Source organism: Marmota flaviventris, chromosome 2 (genome assembly GCF_047511675.1).
Source record: "Marmota flaviventris isolate mMarFla1 chromosome 2, mMarFla1.hap1, whole genome shotgun sequence".
Classification (NCBI taxonomy): domain Eukaryota; kingdom Metazoa; phylum Chordata; class Mammalia; order Rodentia; family Sciuridae; genus Marmota; species Marmota flaviventris.
Window position 1 is genome coordinate 174,831,582 of NC_092499.1, and position 20,500 is coordinate 174,852,081.

Here is a 20,500-nt window from a genome sequence, read left to right on the forward strand (position 1 = left end):
AGTCCACCACCTATTCTCGTGACCACAGTTTTATTGGACACAGTCATGTTCATTCATTACGTACCGTGTATGGCTGCTTTTGCACTACAGAATTAGAGATGAGTTGATGTGATGGAGAATGAATGGTTGCAAACTGAAACTATTTATTGTCTGGCTGGCACTTGATAGAAAAAGTTTGTCAAGTTTGTCAACCCCTAATCTAGAACTTTGTTAACTCCTCTCACACAGTTATAGTTTGAATATCACCTTTTCTGAGTAAATCCTTCTCTAAGTACTACCTTTGACAAAATTAATTGCCCTCTTCTTGTACTTCAGTAACACTATGTACCTATTTGGCTACAACATTTATCACATTGGATTAAGGTCATGGATTATATGTCCATTAAATAATAAACTTCTTAAGGACATGGATTCAAGACCACCTCCAGATATCACAATTTATTCTTTAGGGTTGAAGATATAGAACAGTGGGAGAGAGCCGGCCTAGCATGTGTGAGGTCCTGGGTTTGAGTCCCAGCACTGGGGGAAAAAAACTCATTCAGTAAATACTGAGTGAATAACTGTTTTAGATGAGTCCTGAGGATTCAGCAGTGAACTAATGATAGTTTTTTGCTCTTATGAAGCTTATATTCTAGTGCGAAACACAGAATAATAGATAAGTAAGGAAATGTATATTACAGGTAGTCATATATGCTATGAAGAAAAAATAAGGTAGACTAAAAGAAGGAATGAGGTGGTCAGGAAAAACCACAAATGAGTGAGTGAATGGAACAGTGGGCAGTTTCTAGTGAAAAGTGGTGTTAGGGAAACCAAGAGCAGTTTTTCAAGGAAGGAGTAATCAAGCCAATCAAATATTGCCAACAGATAATGTAGACTGGCATTCTTCCTTATCTATTGTTTATGACTACGTATGTTATCTGTCGGCAACCTATCAGGCATATTGTTTATGACTACTAAGAGAACTGACAATTACAAGCAATATGGAAATAAGGGAGGCACCTAGCTAATTTAGAAATCATTATACATATGTTGCTGGCACACAGCAGAGCTCAATCCTATATTGTAAAATTCTTACATATCATTTTTATAACCCTATTTTACAGATGAGGAAACTGAGCTGAGAAATTAAATAACTTGCTCAGGATTACACAGCTGCAAATCTAAAGCAAGAAAACAAATTTACACTATTTTCTAGACTCTTGATAAATTATAGGATCAAGAGCACTTTAATTCTCTCAAGCTTACAGGCCAGAACAGTCCACCCTCATTAAAAGTCACATTTTATTAGAATTATTCTCATGTTTCTGTTGTGATTAGAAGACAAAACAGAGAGCACAGATGTCCCCAGACTGCTTTGAGGGAAGGAGACTCAGCTCAATTAAGGGAATCAGAGAAAACTTAGTTCCCTGTGCTTGGAGATAGCCTCAGAGTCAAGTCACGCTCCTATGGTCCCTGCAAGACCAAACAGATTCATCACTTATGTTCAGGACTGTCCTGGACTTGGTAATCCAAAGAGATGGACCTGCACAATGCAGGCTGGTACAGCCAAGGTCTGTTCCATCCTGCCCAATAACTTTGTTCTCAACTCCCATTCTAACAAAGTTTCACTCTCTAGACTCAGGCCAGGGGTGCAAGCATTTCAAAACACAAACAAGGCATCGTGAGACAACAAATGTCTACTTGCTATACCTCTTTTTCAATAAAATCAAAGGGTCAAATTAATCTAACAGCTCACATGTAGATAAGTGAATTATATAAGTTCTTAAAATATACTTTGGTTAAGTACAAACAAACAGTGAAATCACACTCTTATACACCTAGTCCCTAAAGCTCATTTATTTATCTTGTGTTCACACTTTTTAGAAGTATTTATTGAGTCTCAAAGGTGTAATATTGTTTCAAGTACCATTCAGAAACCTTGATATCCATTGTTCATCTGTCTTCCCTAAGGCCTCTGGATAATCTTTCTAGAACAAAACTGATCTGGTCACTTCCTCCCTCCCTACCACCTACAGGAGATACTCTTGACCCCTGAGCTCCATGTACCACCAGGCCAATTCTGATGAGGCCACCTCTGACCACTCTTTACCTTGCGTACATCAACTCTGCAGAGTTCCTCAAACACATGATTTGCTCTTTCATGTCTCCCGCTTTTGCCCTCCCTACCTGGTATATCATTTTCCCCATTACTGTTTTAAACTGCCCAAAGCTCATCTCTGTGCCTCCTTCCCATTTCCCAGGTATAAAGAGTCTTCTGAGTTCTCTGAGTACTCTGTGCAGGACATCTAATAGCATGTAATTGAATGGACTTTGATTCCAGGAGTTCACATATTTCCTCCAAGACAGAAAGAATTTTCTTTTTCTTTGCTAGAATCCTCAGCATCCAACAGGTACTGAATGAATACTAAATGTATTATTAAAGGTGCTTAGGGAAAATCATACATGGAATTCACAAGAATAATGTTGCTTACTATGATAATCCAAGAACACATCTTTAAACAAGAATGTTAACCCCATTATGGACTCCAGCTCTTCAAAATACTGAAGGAGAAAGCCAGGGGAAGAGGATCCAGATGATATGAAGAGCTGAGAAACTTTAAGGAGTCTGTGGGTTTCAGTAGAATGCTTATCCTCACTGGTTCTGGAACTCTGTAGGTCAGGGACTCTTTTATAAAAATAAGACGGCATTATTTTCTTATTTTAAAAGGCAGCTAAGTAAATGATTACATCTAAAATAATTTTAGAGTACATTTGTAACCAGCTTTATCTTTTAAAATTTTTTAGTTGTAGATGAATATAATACCTTTATATTATTTATTTTTATGTGATGCTGAACCCAGTACCTCACGTGTGCTAGGTGAGCACTCCACCACTGAGCCACAACCCCAGCCCCAACTTTATCTTTGATATTTAACAAATACCACTTGAAAGGTCTTCACAAGACTGCCCCCTCCTCCGCAAAAGAATCAAATTACTAAAACTAAAAAGTAGGGCAAGACAGATTTAAGCAAAATTTTGTTTAAAAGATACAAGGCAAGGGCTTGGGGTTGTGGCTCAGCGGTAGAGCGCTCGCCTAGCATATGCAAGGTGCTACGTTCAATCCTCAGCACCACATAAAAATAAATAAAATAAAGGTATTGTGCCCAACTATAACTAAAAAAATATTAAACAAAAAAAAAATACAAGGCAGCAGGTTGCTGTGATACACCTGTAATTCCAACTACTTGGGAGACTGAGGTAGGAGGACTACAAAATCAAAGCCAGACTGGACAACTTAGAGAGAAGCTGTCTCAAAAAATTTAAAAGGACCGAGGTTATAGATTAATGGATATAGCTTAGCAGTACAGCACTTGCCTTGCATGTGTGAGGCCCTGGGTTCAATTCCCCGGACTGCAATCAATAGTAAAGGGCAGGGAACTGCACTTGTGGTTGTATGGTTACACAACAGGTTCCTAGTGGTTTGTGAGAATGGTTGAAATTCTCAGGTCTAATAGCAATGGTAGCAGAAAGGTGGTGGTAACATAAAGATAATAATATGACAGCTAACACTAGCTGAGCAATTGTTATGTACTGATCTCAGCACTTCATATGCAATATCTCATTTCTCACAACAACCCTGTGAAAGAGACAATGTTCCTATCCCATTTTGAAAATGGAAAAGTGAGGCACAAGGAAGTTACACATCTACTCATCCTGCTAGTAAGCAGCAGGCTTAAGACACCAACCCAGGTGGTGGTCTGACTTCAGAGCCCATGCTTTTAAGTACTGCACTACACAGTCTCCTCATATATTCTACTATTTGTGCATTCTCCAGCCTCAATACATATGTCAAAATCAATAGCATTTTCTTAGATGGGAAAATCTTTATTTGCAAGTGGCATCCCTATCTTGTTCAGACTTCACAGGAACTATAATGGATAGCAAAATCTCCTTCAAGACCAAAGAACCTATTCCCCCAGCTGCTGGGAGGGTTAGTGGCTAATAGCTCTGAGCTATGTCTATTCCCAAGAACTGTACTTGGCCTAAGAGAGCCTGGCCCAGGGGATTCCAGATCCAGAGTTTCCTATGTGATTGGCCTTAGCTCTGATCACATGATGTCTCATTTCCTTCATCTATCCAATACTTCTGCCTTCCCTCCAAGGTGCTATAAGAAGAAAATACTTTCCCAGTAAACGTGTTACATGCAAATCTCTATCCCAGTTTATAACTAATAATTGAGCTATAAAACCAGTGAAGGCCAAGTAACAATTGGAAAACATAGTCATTATGACCAATGACTTCAGTGCTAAGGAGTTACTTGGTAGACAATGCCAGACTAATTTCAATGCATTACTACATATTACATAAATTATCCAAACTGACACCAATAAAAATGCTTGAATAAAGGAAGCTAGTTCCAAAAGGACAATGTATAATGGCATTTAACTGAGGCATGTAGAATAGACAAATTCATGAAGTACAATAATGGTTTCCAGGGGCTGCAAGGAGGAGGAAAAGGAAGTTATTGTTTCATTTGGGATGATAAAGAAAAGTTCTGGAGATGCATGGTTCACAATGATAAATGTACCTAATGCCACTGTACACTTAAAAATGATTAAAAGGTCAATTTTATGTTAGATATATTTTACATAATTTTTCTTTTCTTTTTTTGGTGGTGCTAATAGTAGAAAACAGTAAAATATTCTTTTATTAAGAAAATATAATTAGAAAGTAACAAAGTAAGAAATGAACAAAGTAGATTATGAGATTAATATGAAAACAAGCGAAAGTAAACAAAAAACACAGACACAGAGGTACAAGGTTACCAGACTGAGCAGAGGAAACACTGAAGAATACACTGTGTAAAAGGGACAACAGATACAAGGTGAGCAGCTCACCTCTTCTGTCCTTCGAGTCAGAATTACCTGTGTAATAAGTGACAAATAAAAACATTCACTCAGGTTAAAGAAAAACATTACTAATCAATTTAAGGTAAAAACAAAACAAGCTCCAGGAATATAGATACTCTTTCTCCAGGTACAATGTTGGCCTAGAAGGAGGTATCCTCCAACAACTGAGAAATAAAATTGTCCAGATTCACTAAACTTTAGTCAGCAGCCTGGCCTTCTTTTTGAGTACACAAATAATGTAACATCAATATTCATAAAAAGTATAAGAATGCAAGAAGAAATACAAATTACAGAACTTTATATTTCAGGAGTTCATATCTTTTGGATCATTAAAACTCAAAAGGACAAAATGAAGGAAGGATATAAGACCTAAATGATAAGAGGTAATAAAACCTAACTGGTATATACCCAATTCTATATAATTACAGAGAAAATCTTTTCAAAGACCTGTGGAACATCTGTGAGTTCTTACAAATTCCCAAGAATAAAAAACAGTACAATATTCTTTTATCACCATACAATAGAATTAAAAATTAACAAAGTAAATTTGATTAAAAATCAAAATAAAAAACATCTAAAAATAATAATAATAAAATAGAGGTATAGCTTAGTGGTAGAGAACTTGCCTAATACATGCAAAGCCCTGGATTTGGTCCCCAGCACAGCAAAACCAAGCAAAACACAATGATGAAAACACCTCTTCTTGCCTTTGGTACAGACCTCTTATTTTTTAGCTGAGCACAAAGTTGTCCAGCTAGAGACTATATTTCTAAGAATCCTTTGTGCCAGAGTCATGTGATAAATTCCAGCTAATGGGATGTGAGCAAAAGCAATGTGGTAATTTCCAGGTCACATCTTTTGGAAAAGAAATTGTTTATCTCCATTCCCTCTGTTCTCAGAACCTAGAACTAAGGTCCAATGATGAAAGCAGATAATCAAGAAGATAAAAGCAATATTGTTGGGATGAAGAAAAAAAAAAAAAAAAACAAAGAGACTTGGACCCTGATAAGGCAAAGCACTCTGCCCACCTCTGGGGAGAGAAAGATACCGTGGTTTTTACTTCAGTCACTGGATTTTGGTGTATCTTTGCTAGAGCAGCTCATACTGAATCTTGATTAACACGACTAAGTACAGGAATACCTATGGAGTACGTATGTCTAAAACTGTGCTTGTACAAAATTCACAACATTAAATATGTTAATTAACACAAAGAATGATAATAATTAAGCATTCAAGATAGCAGTCTGCACAAAATAAATTTAAAGAAGGCAAAAAGAACAGGAATTTAAAAATATCAGTGAAATTAAAACTGAAAAATGAGAGAATAAATAGTAGGTTCTTTGGAAGAAAAAAAGCAAAGGACCATGAATTAAAACAAGAAAACAAAGAATATTAAAAAATATGCAAAGAGAACTATTCATAACTATGCAGGAAATTAAATAATTTTAAGAAACAACTTTTCCTCAAATTCATTCAAATAAACTTTGTGAGTTGAATGGCTGGTTTCCTATGTAAATTTTCAGATTCTTTTCATGAAACAAAACACTGATGAATTAAAACTTATCAAAAACCACAGATCAAGTTCATTTAGAAGTTACTTGCCAGTATCAAAGGGAAAAATCCTATATAAAATAATATCAAACAGATTGCAACAGTTTGTTACGAAAATTATACATTACCAAGGTGAGTTTTGCAGGAATGTAGACAGTTTAGAATTTTAAAAATCTATTAATATAATCTACCATAGCAACAGAACAAAAAAGAAAACAAACAGATCTTGCTGACACCAAACAAGCAACTGGCAAAATTTAATGGCTATACATAAATCTTCATTAAAACTGGAATAGCCACGGGCTGGGATCAGCGGTAGAGTGCTTGCCTGGCATGTGCGAGGCCCTGGGTTCAATCCTCAACACTACATAAAAATAAATAAAATAAAAGTATTGTGTCCAACTACAACTAAAAAATAAATATTAAAAAAAAAAAAAAACAACACCTGGAATAGCCAGGAACAGTGGTTCATGCCTGTTATCCAGCTACTAAGGAGATCATCCCCAAATAAAAAATTAAAAGGGCTTGGATAGCTGTGTTATAATGCCTCTGGTTCAATCTTTAGTAGTGAAAAAAAAAAAAAAATTCTACAGAAAACACAATGAATGTCCCCAAATACTCAAGTACATATGGGAAACTGAATATCCATATCACATATAATAAAGGTGACATTTCAAATCAATTTTTTTCAGGATGATTCTGGATTTTTAAAAATTACTTACCACTTCATAATTGGGAGCAAAAATAGATTATTCATTAAGGGGCATTGGGATAACTGATTAGCCATTTGGGGGAAAACACATCTATAGCTCACAATTAATATCAGAATAAATTCAAGCACTCATCTGCGGGCACACATATCCACTCATCCTCCCAAACTCCCCCACCTCTGCAAAGAAATAAAAGGAAACAAAGAAAGAAACCATAAAAGTCCAAAAGAAAACACGAAGTAATTTATTTTAGAATTTTGGAGTAAGGGAGGCCTTCTTAAATATGGCCCATTACCTAGAGAACATTTAGTTAAACAAACTCATATTCACATTTTAAAAATTAAAAATTCCTAATGCTATCTTCTGCAATACAGAAAAGCTAAAAGATTAAGGTATGTGTGGGTGACATGTGCCTGCAGTCCCAGGTACTTGAGAAGCTTGAAATAGGAGGATCACTTGAACCAAAGGAGTTCAAGACCAGCTTGGGCAATGTAGTGAGACCTCGCATTTAAAAAAAAACAAAACAAAAAACAAACTTCACTGTAGGCACAGAAATCATTTCCCAAATTTTTAAAGAATGCTTTTGAGTTCAAAAAAACCTGACACCCTAATAAGAAAAATGGTTGAAGAATATCAACAAAGAATGCTCAGATAAAAAAAAATACAAATGCTCTTTTACAATATGGAAAGGGGGGGTTGGGGGTGTCATTTAGTGGTAGAGTGTTTGCCTAGTATATGCAAGGTACTAGGTTTGATCCCCAGTACTATAATATTAATAACAATAATAAAAATTTTAAAAGGGGAAAGGTCCTCAATTTTATTCAGAGGAATGCAAATTAAAGTTACACTGAGAAATTAATTTTATCTACCAACTTGGCAGAAATCCAGAAGTTTGATAATTCACTGTATTGAAGAGTATAGAAAGACAGGTACTTTGATATAATACTATTAGGAAGACATTTCCTAGTAAAGAAAAGTTGGCAATATTCATCAATTTATAAAATGCACACTTAAAATAAAACTTATCCTACTAATATGCTCATACATGTTTGAAATGACAAGCTGTATTGTTGAAAAGAATGCTCTGAAAACAACCTGAATGTCTTATTCATAGGAAAACTGAATAAATATATTAAGATATAACCACATTACCAGTTCTTTACTAAAATATAGAATAAGTTGGCTGGGAGTATAGATTAGTGGTAGAGCGTATGCCTAACATGTTTTAGGCCCTGGGTTTGATCCCCTGCAATATACTGTTTAAAAAATACACATACACACACACCAAAAAAAAAATAAAAAAGTAGATAAGCTAACTGAAAAAAATCAATATGCAGAAATGAATATAATATATTGTTTTTGTTACATATGGAAGAAAAAGGGAATATATGTATGTGCCTCTGCTTTCTTTTCTTTTCCTTTTCTTTTGAGGTACTGGGGATTGAACCTGGAGGTCTTACCTGTATAAGCAAGCACTCTACTAATGAGCTACATATTTTATTTTGAGACAGGGTCTCATTAAGTTAACCCAGGTTGACTGCCAACTTGTGATCCTTCTTGCCTCAAATTCCCAAGTAGCTGGGATTACAAGCATGGGCTACTGTCCCTGGCTGCTTATTTTCAAAAGGAAAAAAAGAGACTCAAAGGAAAGGTCAATAGGAAAGAAAAATTAAAAAGATTAAGGAATGAATCCAAGAATAATCCAATATCTAAATAACAGAGGAGTTTTAGGAAAAATTCGAAGAAAGAATAAAGTTTTTAAACACAAAAAAATTTCAGAACGGAAGGACCAAGGCTTCAGAGGGCCTATAAAGTAATAAAAATATGAATGAAAAAGACCCACATCATAATACAACTTGATGAAATTTCAGGAAACTGATGATAGCACCAGCAAGAATTAGGAATTAGAACAGCAACAGAATCCTTCAAGCTTGGTAAATTAGAAGTCAGGGCAGCACTTAAAAAATGCCAGGGGAAAATTACTTTCTAAAATTCCATACACAGCCCTAAAGAAGCTTTAGACATGTCAGGTCTCGTGTAGTTTACCTCCAATGGAACCCTTTCTCAAGAAGAATGTGTTCTACCAAATGATAGATGAAAGAAAACAATATGGAAGACAGGAAGAGCAAGGGGAATTCCCAGATTGACAGAGAATAAATATTCTAGGCTGATATTTGTGTACAGCCCTAGAGATAACAAGCCTAGACTGGAATAAGACAATGGAGACCTCAGAGGGAATTGCTATAGGTTTAAAAAAAGAAAAAGAAATATCAGATTATCTAATAGGCCTGCCTTTGTAAAAACTGTACTGCAGGGCTCTGGAAAATGTGGGAATTGGCCAGCAATAACTAAAAAGAAAACTAAACAAAAAGTCATGCAATTACCAAATTCAGGAAAAAAAAGTACACAAAGAAAAATAATTAAATGGTTACTTATAGTTTGGTAATAAACAATATTTCAAGTCATAAAGACTTAAAACGTCAAATACTAATTAAGCAAATATAGTGAGTATTATGGGAATACTGGTAAGATGATGAATAGGATGTGGGGTTTAAGACCATGAAATACTCATGTACCCATACAGTTTCCTTGTTTTACTGATCTCCAATAAAAGTCACTAGTGATATGTAACTCAGTCTCCTCCGACATGAAATGTGTTAAATATACAAATGGCTGGATTCTTAGCTACAATAAAATTCAGGCCTACATCAGTGTACAAAAGATGTGGGAAAGCCCACAAAAGTGAGAAATATGCTTAATTTCCTACTTATAAGCATTGATATCTAAAGCAAATCATTTATGCTCTCTATATAATCTTAAATTAAGCATGTATCAAAAGGAGCTAATTATCCATGTCTCCTCATAAAACTGTCAAATGAAGGACATACAAAATAGAACATGAGTCATAAAATTAGTTAGGCCTGAGTACAGTCTCACCTCATCCACTTACTCCTTCAGCTCGTACAAGTTATTGTATGTTTCCTCTCTAAGCAATTACCATAACCCACAGCAAGAAATACATTTTACACTGTCATTCAGTAGACATATCTACACTGTGCTTGTGTATAACAAAAGTTTCACAAAATTATATGCATAAGATTAAAAAAAAAAAAAACAGAAATAGAATAGGACCATTCACTGAAACAAACAAACAGCAGTGGTGGACCATTAAACTGATTTCATGAATGGGTCATAAACTGCACATTAAAAAATACTCCATAGGGCTGGGGATGTGGCTCAAGCGGTAGCGCACTCACCTGGCAAAATAAAAAATAAAATAAAGATGTTGTGTCCGCCGAAAACTGAAAAATAAATATTTAAAAAAATTCTCTCTCTTTAAAAAAAAATACTCCATAAATTATAGTTTCATCATTAGAAAACTCTTTCACCTATAAAATATAAAACTCCCTTAATCAGATTATTCCATAAAACTCTTATATGTTAGGCATTGTAATAACTGATAAAGTATAATTAAAGCCCAAAGCAAATAACAGACCTTATTTGTTTGCAGCTGTCTATCTCATCAAGGATAGTGGAATGCCATTACATTCATTTATTTTATTAGTAACTATCAGAGCAATAATTGTAACATAATAAAAGCTAAAACTTCAAAAGAGTGCTTATCATGTGCAGGCACCATAATATGTAATTACCCGTATTAATCTGCTTAATCAGAATAGATTCTCTGTAAGGTAAAAACTATTACTACCATTCACACCTATTTTACAGATGAAGAAATTGAAGTACAGGATTAAGTAAATTTGCCAATGGTCACAAAAGGAGCTTCTGTCAGAGTTGGGATACAAACAGGTAAAATGGCTCTATGCTCTTAACTGCAAATGCTACACTGCCTTTATTGCAGAAAAAAATGAGATTAACATAAGCAGATATTAGGTCTGGGCTTTGAAGTCTAGATGAAAGATGTCATCTGGAATAACCAAATGAGATGTGATTTTGCAAGTACTTTCTGAATGCTCTCCCATGCACCAGACATGAGTCCACCCAGGGGAATTCATAAAACAGGGAAGAAATTTGAGCTAAAAGGATGGAATCATAGAAGAGGCAACAGTGATTTTGCTAGAAAAAGGAATGACAGTAATATGGCAATCAGAAAACAACTATTTATTCTTCACAGAAGCTCTTTCAGGGATCCTCTAATCATCTTAGACTAGGAACCTGATGTTCAAAGTCAGAAACTTGACCTATTCCACCTGGTCTCAGACACAGGGCTCTAATTCTATCTCAGGGACCACCTCTGCTTTAATCCACTGGTGCTGATTCAAGGAGAAAGGGGACTAGGCCAAGGTCCTAAATAATTGTCACTGCAATGTAACAGTTTCCCTGAGCCCCTTTCTAATTCCATGCCTTGACACTGGTCTTCCATTCTGCAGCTAATTGTTATGGGACATTCATTTTCATTTTCTTTCTCATGGTCTCCATGATTCTCTCCTTTTCAAAGCTAATCATTACTCAGTCTCTGTATCCTTTCATCTTCAGTCTCTTGCATCATCAATTAGCTCCCCTCTTTTGCTTGTATTTACAACCTTTTTCTTCCCTTTAAACACACTTAGGCCTCCCCAACCTAAGTAGGATATCACCTAGCAAAAAGATATCCTCTAGAATCTTCCTTTCACTTCTATCTATCTATCTATCTATCTGTCTGTCTGTCTATCTATTTATTGGGGCTGGGGATTGAACCCAGAGGTACTTAACCACTGTGCCATATTCCCAGCCCTTTTTTATATGTTATTTTGAGACAGGGGCTCACTAAATTGCTAAGTTGCTAAGGCTGGCTTTGAACTTGTAATCCTCCTGCCTCAGAGTCCTTGCACCACAGCAAGTACTTCCTTCCTCTTAACTCTATGCTCACCAGATATTCTTAAGAAGTTCTTACATCCAAAATAAAGAAAGAAAGAAAGAAAGAAAATAAAAAGAAGAATAAAAATAAAAAGAATTCTTTACACCTAGGTTTTATTACTTTCCTTGGGCAATTTTACTTATTTCAAGAAACTTTACAGCTAGCAAAAACAAAGATGATAAAAGGGTGAATACACTCAAAAAGTGAAAGAAGGAGCAAAAACCATCTCTGGTACCTGAAGGAGGGAAGGTTTCTGGAGTGGTTCCTGCAGTACTGGAATTCCCTTCCCAGGGTTCTGTTCTGGCATCTGTGAATTGGTGATCTGGAAGCCATGTTCCATTTGGTGAAATGGTAGTGCCTACAGAATCGGTGCTTACAGATCGTGTGGTCCCATTGTCAGAGTATGAAGAATTGACAGTGGTTATGTAGGTAGGTCCCAAAGTTATATTTGGGCTGAGTGTTGGTGCCACAGAAAGAGAAGTTACTGATGAGGTTGGATTTGAAGTTCTGTTCTGTTCTTTGACTGATTCTGCTGTTGATGCTTTAATTGATCTTGTAATTTCCAAGGAAGGTGAAACTACAAACAGCAAAACATAAGAAAACATTACACAAAGAATGCGAGACTCAAAAGTTATAATATAAGGCAGTAAACCTTAATAAACTCATCAAATATCTGGAGATCAGACAAAGGCCACACACACACACACACACACACACACATTTTTATCTTAAGTGAATCATTCCTCCAAAGGGCTACCTATGGGAGAAATAAATGAAATTCTTCACTCAGTTCAACTTTTTTTTTTTCCAGGAAAGATCATATTTCTGATATGTTTAAAATAGTAACATGTAGAACAATGCTAAGCATTCAACACAATTCAGAGATTTCCAAACGTATTTATTTTACTATCATTTTTAAAGAAAAGTTTAAAATTATATCAACTAGGTCTTCAAATCTGGGTCATTATATGTGAAAGTAAAATTCTGTTTCAAATATCAGTTTTATCAAATGACAATTTACCTGTGGTAGCATTACTGGCACTGACGTGTATCAGTCCACTGCCAAACAGAACAAGAAGAAACCAGGAATCCATGCTGACCTGAAAAATGGGAAGTCATGTCAGATGAGGCCCTATATTATTATAACTATGTCCAAATTATTCAAAATACAAGTATTTGGGGAAGCATCCTCCTAGCTGTTAAAATATGTTTACAGGGCCAATGATCTTTATGAAGTCACATTTCTTCAGGAGTTCAACTATTAATTGAATCTTTATACATATAGAAGTCGATCTAAATCAGAACACATTTTTAAAGGCAACTCGATTACACTTTAGAATCACCTGAAAAACTGTTTAAAATCCCCAAGCCAGAATGTACCTCTGTGGGTCAGAGCTAGGTAGCAGTCCTTTTCCCAAGCTGATGGCTATCTTTATAGTCCAGAGAAGTATCAAGAATGTAGTCTGAATGCATTAATGTACTACTCTTTGAAGTAGACATTATACAACTACTATCAAACTATCCTACCTCAAACCACATAAGACAGCAGCATATTCCCACCAGTAATAGTGACTCATTCATCCATTCAGATTTCTTTCCCCTAATACTGGGCTAGAAATTAGAGGAACAACAGGGAAGCAATTTGCTTATGAACTCCACTTCATAAGACGTCCAGTCTAGAAGTAATTCAATATTGTACTCACTCTTCAAGGGAAAGAGTATATGCTTTCTTAAGGGGCACCTGAAAATCTCAGGGGGGAAGGGCAGAAGTGAGAAAAGACTGAGATGTAGAAGGTTCATATACATCCTGTAAGTTTGCCATGGTTAGCATGGCAATGCCAAGCAGGGGAATGAGTTCAGACAATGGCTTTCACCAGGTGCAGCCACACAAAATTTTGACCACTTCTTCATTCTTTGTGGGTTATGATTATTAAATCAGTGATATCTGTATAACACTGAAAGATCTGGACAGCAAACAAACATTGATCTCTAACAGAAACCAGTTCAATTCCTAACCTTGCTATATTTTAAAATTGGCAATGCACATAATTTTTTCCACGAGGATCAGGAAAATTGGAAGGATGACTATTATATATCCATCAAATCTATTATTGATAAATCAACAGGAAGTTGGGAAAAATAAATATGTAGTTGAGGGGAAGGAGTTAGTGCATCACCTTATTCCACATACCAAAATAAGTTCCAGCTGGGTTAAAGAATTAAATGCTTGCCAGGTATAGTTACACATGCATATAATCCCAGCAGCTCAAGAGGCTGAAGCTCTAAGCCACTCAGACCCTGTCTCAAAAACAAAATAAAAAGGGTTGGGGATGTGGCTCAATGGTTAAGCACCCTGGGTCCAATCCCTGTTACAAACAAACAAATAAAATCAAATAGTTAAAAGTCACACTTAAAACGAAGATAAATAAATATTATGTGAGCTCAGGATGAGAAGTTTCTAAGCATAAAGACAACGCAAGAAATTGTGAAGGTAACAATGGAATAAAAAATAAGTAAAAGGGCTGGGTTGTGGCGCAGTGGCAGAGCACTTGCCTCACATGCGTAAGGCCTTGGGTTCCATTCTCAGCATCATATAAAAATAAAGAAATAAAAATAAAGGGGACCATATCTAACTTTAAAATAAATAAATAAATGCCACTAAATGTAAAAGAACTCAATCTTGAACAGATAGGAAAACTCAATAATATTAAGATATCAGTTCTTCCCAAGCTGGTCTACAGATCAATATAATCTTGATCAATATCCCAGGTAGTCTATAAATGGCCTCTAAAGTTTATATGGAGAGGCAAAAGACTCAAGAAAGACAACTCAAACTTGAAGTAGAAGAAACAGTCAAAACTGAAACTACCTGACATCAAGACTTACCTACAAAAATACAGTGATTAAGACAGTGCAATGCTGGCAAAAGAAATGCACAAATAAATCAACATAACAGAACAGGACAGACCAGAAATAAACCAACATAAATTTGAAAAAAGAGTAAAGGTAATACAATGGAGCAAAAATAATCCTTTCACCAAATGGTGCTGGAACAACTCACCTACCATCTACCTACAAAAAATTCTAGATCAAACATCACACTTTTCACAAAATGGATCACAGACCTGCATGTAAAACACTAAAGTATAAAATCCCTAGAAGATAACCTAAGAAAAAAATAACTTCATATAATTTTTCCTGTATCCTGACAATGACTTTTTAATAAAACATCAACCAAAGGCACAATTCAAAAAATAAGAAGCAAGAAAAAAAATAAGCTGGACTTCTTTAAAATAAAACTTCCACTCTGCAAAAGATGATGTCAAGAGAACTAAGCGGGCAAGCCACAGACTAGAATAAAATATTTACAAAAGGCATGATAAAATGCTATTCTCCAAAATATACAAAGAACTCTCAAAACTCAGAAAATTACATTTAAAAAACAGACAAAAGATCTGAGTAGACACTTTTCCAAAAAAGATAGATGTATAGCAAATAAGCATGTGAAAAAATGAACATTACATATTAAGAATTGAAAAATTAAAACAAGAATGATAGATCATTATACATAAATGATCAAAATCCAACACTGACAATATCAAATATTTGTGAGAATATAGAGCAACAGGAACTCTCATTCACCCCTGGTGGGAATGCAAAAGTAAAGTCACTCTGAAAAACAATTTGGCAATTTCTTATTTTTTATTTTTTATTTTTAAGTTATCGGCGGACACAACATCTTTGTTTGTATGTGGTGCTGAGGATCGAACCCGGGCCGCACGCATGCCAGGCGAGCGCGCTACCACATGAGCCACATTCCCAGCCCGGCAATTTCTTATAAAATTAAATATACCCTTATCATACGTGACCGAGCAAGTGTGTTCCCCTGGTGTTTACCCAAATGAGTTGAAAACCTTTGCCCACACAAAAACCTGAAGAGATGTTTATAGCAACTTTATTCATAATTGTCAAAACTTGGAAGTGTAATACAGCCCCTTTGAAATTAAAAGACTCAAAGTGTTTTTTCCTTCCCAACTTCCTGGTATCCGCTTTTCTGCATCTGGAGTTTGCTTGTGCTGAGTGGAAACTGAGAAGCTGCCCTCTGGCCTAGGCAGGTGCATGTGCAAACCGAAATTATAACAAGTTCCTGGTTAGCACAGCTCCCCCGGCCCCTGCATAGATTGTAGCCACTTCTATACTAGTGGAAACAGTTTGGTCAAATTGTAATTAAATTCACTTTTCCTTTTTACAATATTTGCTTATTTCTTATGAGGGAAGATGACCAAATGCAGTCAGCCAGGACCTAGGCAGGTTCTCTGGCTTGGCTGGCCAAAACAGAAGCAACCAAGATATAAACTGGTATGGAATATTATGCACTGTTATTATTGTGATGCCTTCTGCTTCACTTTTTTCGCTGAGGACTGCTTTGACTATTCTGGACCTCTTATTTTTCAAAATGAATTTCATGACTGCTTTATCTATTTCTATGAAGAACGTCATGGAATTTTAATAAAAATTGCATGAAATCTATACAGTGCTTTGGTAGTATGGCCATTTTGGCAATATTAAGGAATTAAATCTTGCAATCCTAGAACACAATATTTTCTTCATTTATTCAAGTTTTTATGTCCTTAAAATATTCTTTTTCACCCAACACATTTCTTCCTGTATTTATTCTGGAGTATTTTATACTACATTATACTATTGTCATTTATGGATTATTTTCGGCGAGGGGCTGGGGATTGAACTCAGGGACCCTCAACCCACTGATCCACATCCTCAGCCCTATTTTGTAATTGGATTTAGAGATGGGGTCTTACTGAGTTGCTTAGCACCTCATTTTTGCTGAGGCTGGTTTTGAACCTGAGATCCTCCTGTCTTAGACTCCCCAGCGGCTGGAATTACAGGCCACACCACTGCACTGGACAATTTACGGATATTTTTTAAAAATAAGAAAGTCATTTTGGTTTTTCCTCTTCCACCATTACACATTATCAACTATGGGGAAAAAAAGGTAAGGCATGTTCATTAAAAGAAGTGCAAACCAGAGGGGTGTAAAACATTCACCACCTGCTAGTCCCATTTCCCAAAAGGGATTGCTAAATACTTCTTTCTATTGCCTTCAGAAGTTTTCTGTACTACATGAGTGTATAGCCACACTTAAAATATAAACAGAATTCTATTATACATGTCTGCAACTTACATTTTTTTACTTATACAATAAATCTTAAACATATGCCATTATCAATACATAGTTATCTTTCTTGTCAATGGCTGCATAGTGTTTAATCATATGGATACACCAGTTATTTTAACTATTTGCTTTTGTTAAGTGATTTATATACAATTTCCTCTCCTGTCTTATACATCATTTTCTATTAGGCAACAATGCCCTGAGTAAAAACAGAATTTTATAGTCCAGAAAAGACACAATAATGGGAGAAACCCAAGTTTATAACTGTTCATTTTTCAAAGCACACTTTGTGAACCACAAGCTTTTGGTTAACTGAGTACAGACAACTGAACAAGGAGATTTGGGGAGATGAGTCATGAAGTCTGGGCATTTCCCTAATATACTGGACACAATGGCACACACATTGTGTTCTCCTTCCTGTTCCGCCCACTCAAAAGGCCAATATATGGTCCTTTCATTACAAAAATATTTCTTACTAACTTAAAATAATATTTCTACTGTATATACATTAGGTTGCTCAATTAGCAAAGATCAACATTCAAATAACAAATAAAAGCAAGATGCCATTAGTAACAATAATTTGAAAAATACTGAATGTCTAAGAACATTTCCTAAATATACTTAAAATTCAAATTCAGCATTGTAGATTTGAGATATTTTCTATGGATATATGTGGAAGCTCTCAACTCCCCAGTGGGCTCTTAAATCACTCCCAATCTCCCACTGGCTGTTAAATCATTCACACCTGCTCTCTCATCACAAAAGCCAAGTTTCTCTGAGCATTCTGTATGCCTCATTTCATTTAATCCTTATCAACTCTGTTACACTGATATTGGTGTTATTATGATTTACTGTGCTGTGTACCTGGAGGTGTCTCTCTTGAATTACAGAAACTTTGAATGTTTAGTCCACAGACAATTGATTAAACATGCTGACATTCATTTCAGGAATAAATTATTTGAAATATATGTCCTGTACCCAAGATGAAGGAACCATTCATGGGCATGCCCAGTGCCTGCCTCCTTGCCCAGATACACATTCCCTCCCTGGCAATGGATGCTAAGGCCCTGAGGGCAGTGCCTTCTCACAGGAGGGCAAGGAGAGGAAAAATAAAGAAAACTGAATGTTAGTATAAGGAGAATATACCCATTCCTCAAATAAGTGTGGACAGGTGATTAAACTCTCAGTCAAGGAGAGAGAAACCAAAATATGTTATGAGATCTCAATGAACAATGTGGTTTAAAAGGGAGGAATTGAGTCTTTTTCCTTTCTTCCCTTCTGTAATCTGAAATGCAGATGTGATAATGAGAACTCAGGCAGCTATTCTAGACCTTTACATCAGAACAAGAGATAAAAGACTAGGTTCTTTGATGACACTGTCAAACTGCCACACCAGCCCAGCTTACCTTCATATTTTATATACCTGAGAAAGAAATGAGTCAATTCCATTGTCTGATGTATGTGACCTACCCCAATCCTGATACAGCTGCTCACAAGGAGCTGTATTCAACTCCTCAGATTATGACCTATGATGCTCGTGTGATCAGAATTACCAGTGGGCCCTGCATATACTTACTCAAAGTTATAAAAAACATTATGAATTCCTCACTAATAAAGGAAAACTAATCTGCACATTTTCCAGAGTTTACACTTTGGTTGTGACAGCTTTCATTAAGAGTCTTGCTACTCAAAATTAAGCATTCCATATTTATTCATTATTACTGATAAAATGCGATCAAATGACATCTGTGACATTTTCTCAGATGTCATAGCAACTCTTCAAATTACATACTCTTACTTCCATTTTGCAGATAATGAATGAGAGATGGTTTCACAGTTTGTATATTGCAGACGTAGAATTCAAACCCAAGATTACCTGGCTTTTCTTTACCTATCACTACTTGATCTTTAAAGATTTAAAGACTAATGAAGAAATAGGTGAGTCTTCCCAACACCAACTAAAACTAATTGCGATTATTTCCATTTTATACCTTTCTCAACAGAGGGGCAGTGATTTTTTAAAATGTCATCTGATATCTAATATCTACATTCAAGTACTAGTTCTTGATTTTTAAATAAATTTACCTCTTTGGGGGAGATTAAACTCTTTGTGGGAAAGATACAAGCTCAACTCTTAGTCTTGCTGAAGATGCCTCCAGGGTGTGAGAGAAACAAAGCAGCAGGTGGGAGCAATAAACTCTGCCCTAGAGTTGGGCAGGTTCTCTAATTTAAGGAAAAGGTGACTAGAGGGGTTCAGTAGCTTCAGTTAAGTTGTTTGCTTAATCAGAGTTGTTTACCATTAGGAACAGAAAATATTTTTCACAACTATAATCTTTGGTTGCCTGCTGTGTGCTAGGCACTGGTTATTATACTTTTTATGTACCTTTAACCCATTTAATCCTCATAACCCCATGAACCAAGTACTATTTTTTTTTCCCATTTTGCAGATCATGAAACAAAAGAGCCCAGAGATTAAGGAATTTGTACAAGGACACATATTTAATAAACATCTACTGGTATTCAAACTCAGGGCTTTTGAAACTCCAAAGTTCATATTCTTCCCTTAATGACTGACCAAATATTGGGGGGCACACAGGTAGAGTAGTTGTGGACACTGTCACCAAGGAGTTCGCTAACTAGTAGTAGGCACAAATAAACTATTCAAATCCTGAATTTTTACCCGCATTAAAAAAAAAAAAAAAACTTGAGCCAATTAACTCTAAGGTGAGGAGGGAAAACTGTATACCAGAGAAGGAATTTTCAAGGAGAGAAGATGTTAAACATGGAAGAATATGACTAGCTAGCCAAGAGAAGGGTCATAGCCTTTCAAGCAGAGAGGAACTGGAAACTTGAAAAAACATCTCATTCCAGGAATACAAAGAGCTGGGTAAGGGCATCAAGCAAGACTTCAATAAATTTCTGTTAAATGAATATAAAAATGACAGACATGAAAGACTAATGTCCATGAGGATGCAGGCAGGAGGTTAAATGAACACCATGAGGCGAGAAGAGGAACCTTTTCTCAATCATGATGTAGACTGAACACAATAAAAAGCACTCCCCCACAAAAAAACAAACCAAAAAAATAAAACAAAGTAGGGGCTGGGGATGTGGCTCAAGCGGTAGCACGCTCGCCTGGCATGCGTGCGGCCTGGGTTCGATCCTCAGCACCACATACAAACAAAGATGTTGTGTCTGCCGAAAAAACTAAAAAATAAATATTAAAATTCTCTCTCCTCCCTCTCTCTCTCTCAAATAAATAAATAAATAAATATATAAATAAAACAAAGTAATGACT

The 20,500-nt window shown here is 35.8% G+C and overlaps 1 protein-coding gene across 4 annotated transcripts in view; it reads right to left on the reverse strand.

Annotated features, from left to right (window-relative positions):
- Positions 1-20,500, reverse strand: part of Ptpra (protein tyrosine phosphatase receptor type A) — a 122,049-nt gene that overhangs the window by 43,121 nt on the left and 58,428 nt on the right. For 3 of the 4 annotated variants that reach the window (XM_027954468.2, XM_027954447.2, XM_071608802.1), the window contains 3 exons: positions 13,030-13,108; positions 12,244-12,585; positions 4,878-4,904 (listed from right to left, as the gene is read on the reverse strand). In XM_027954468.2, the coding sequence (XP_027810269.2) occupies positions 4,878-4,904; positions 12,244-12,585; positions 13,030-13,102 (442 nt within the window). In that variant the 5' untranslated portion in view covers positions 13,103-13,108. The remainder of the gene's footprint in view (positions 1-4,877; positions 4,905-12,243; positions 12,586-13,029; positions 13,109-20,500) is intronic. The other variant, XM_027954461.2, reaches the window with a different exon arrangement.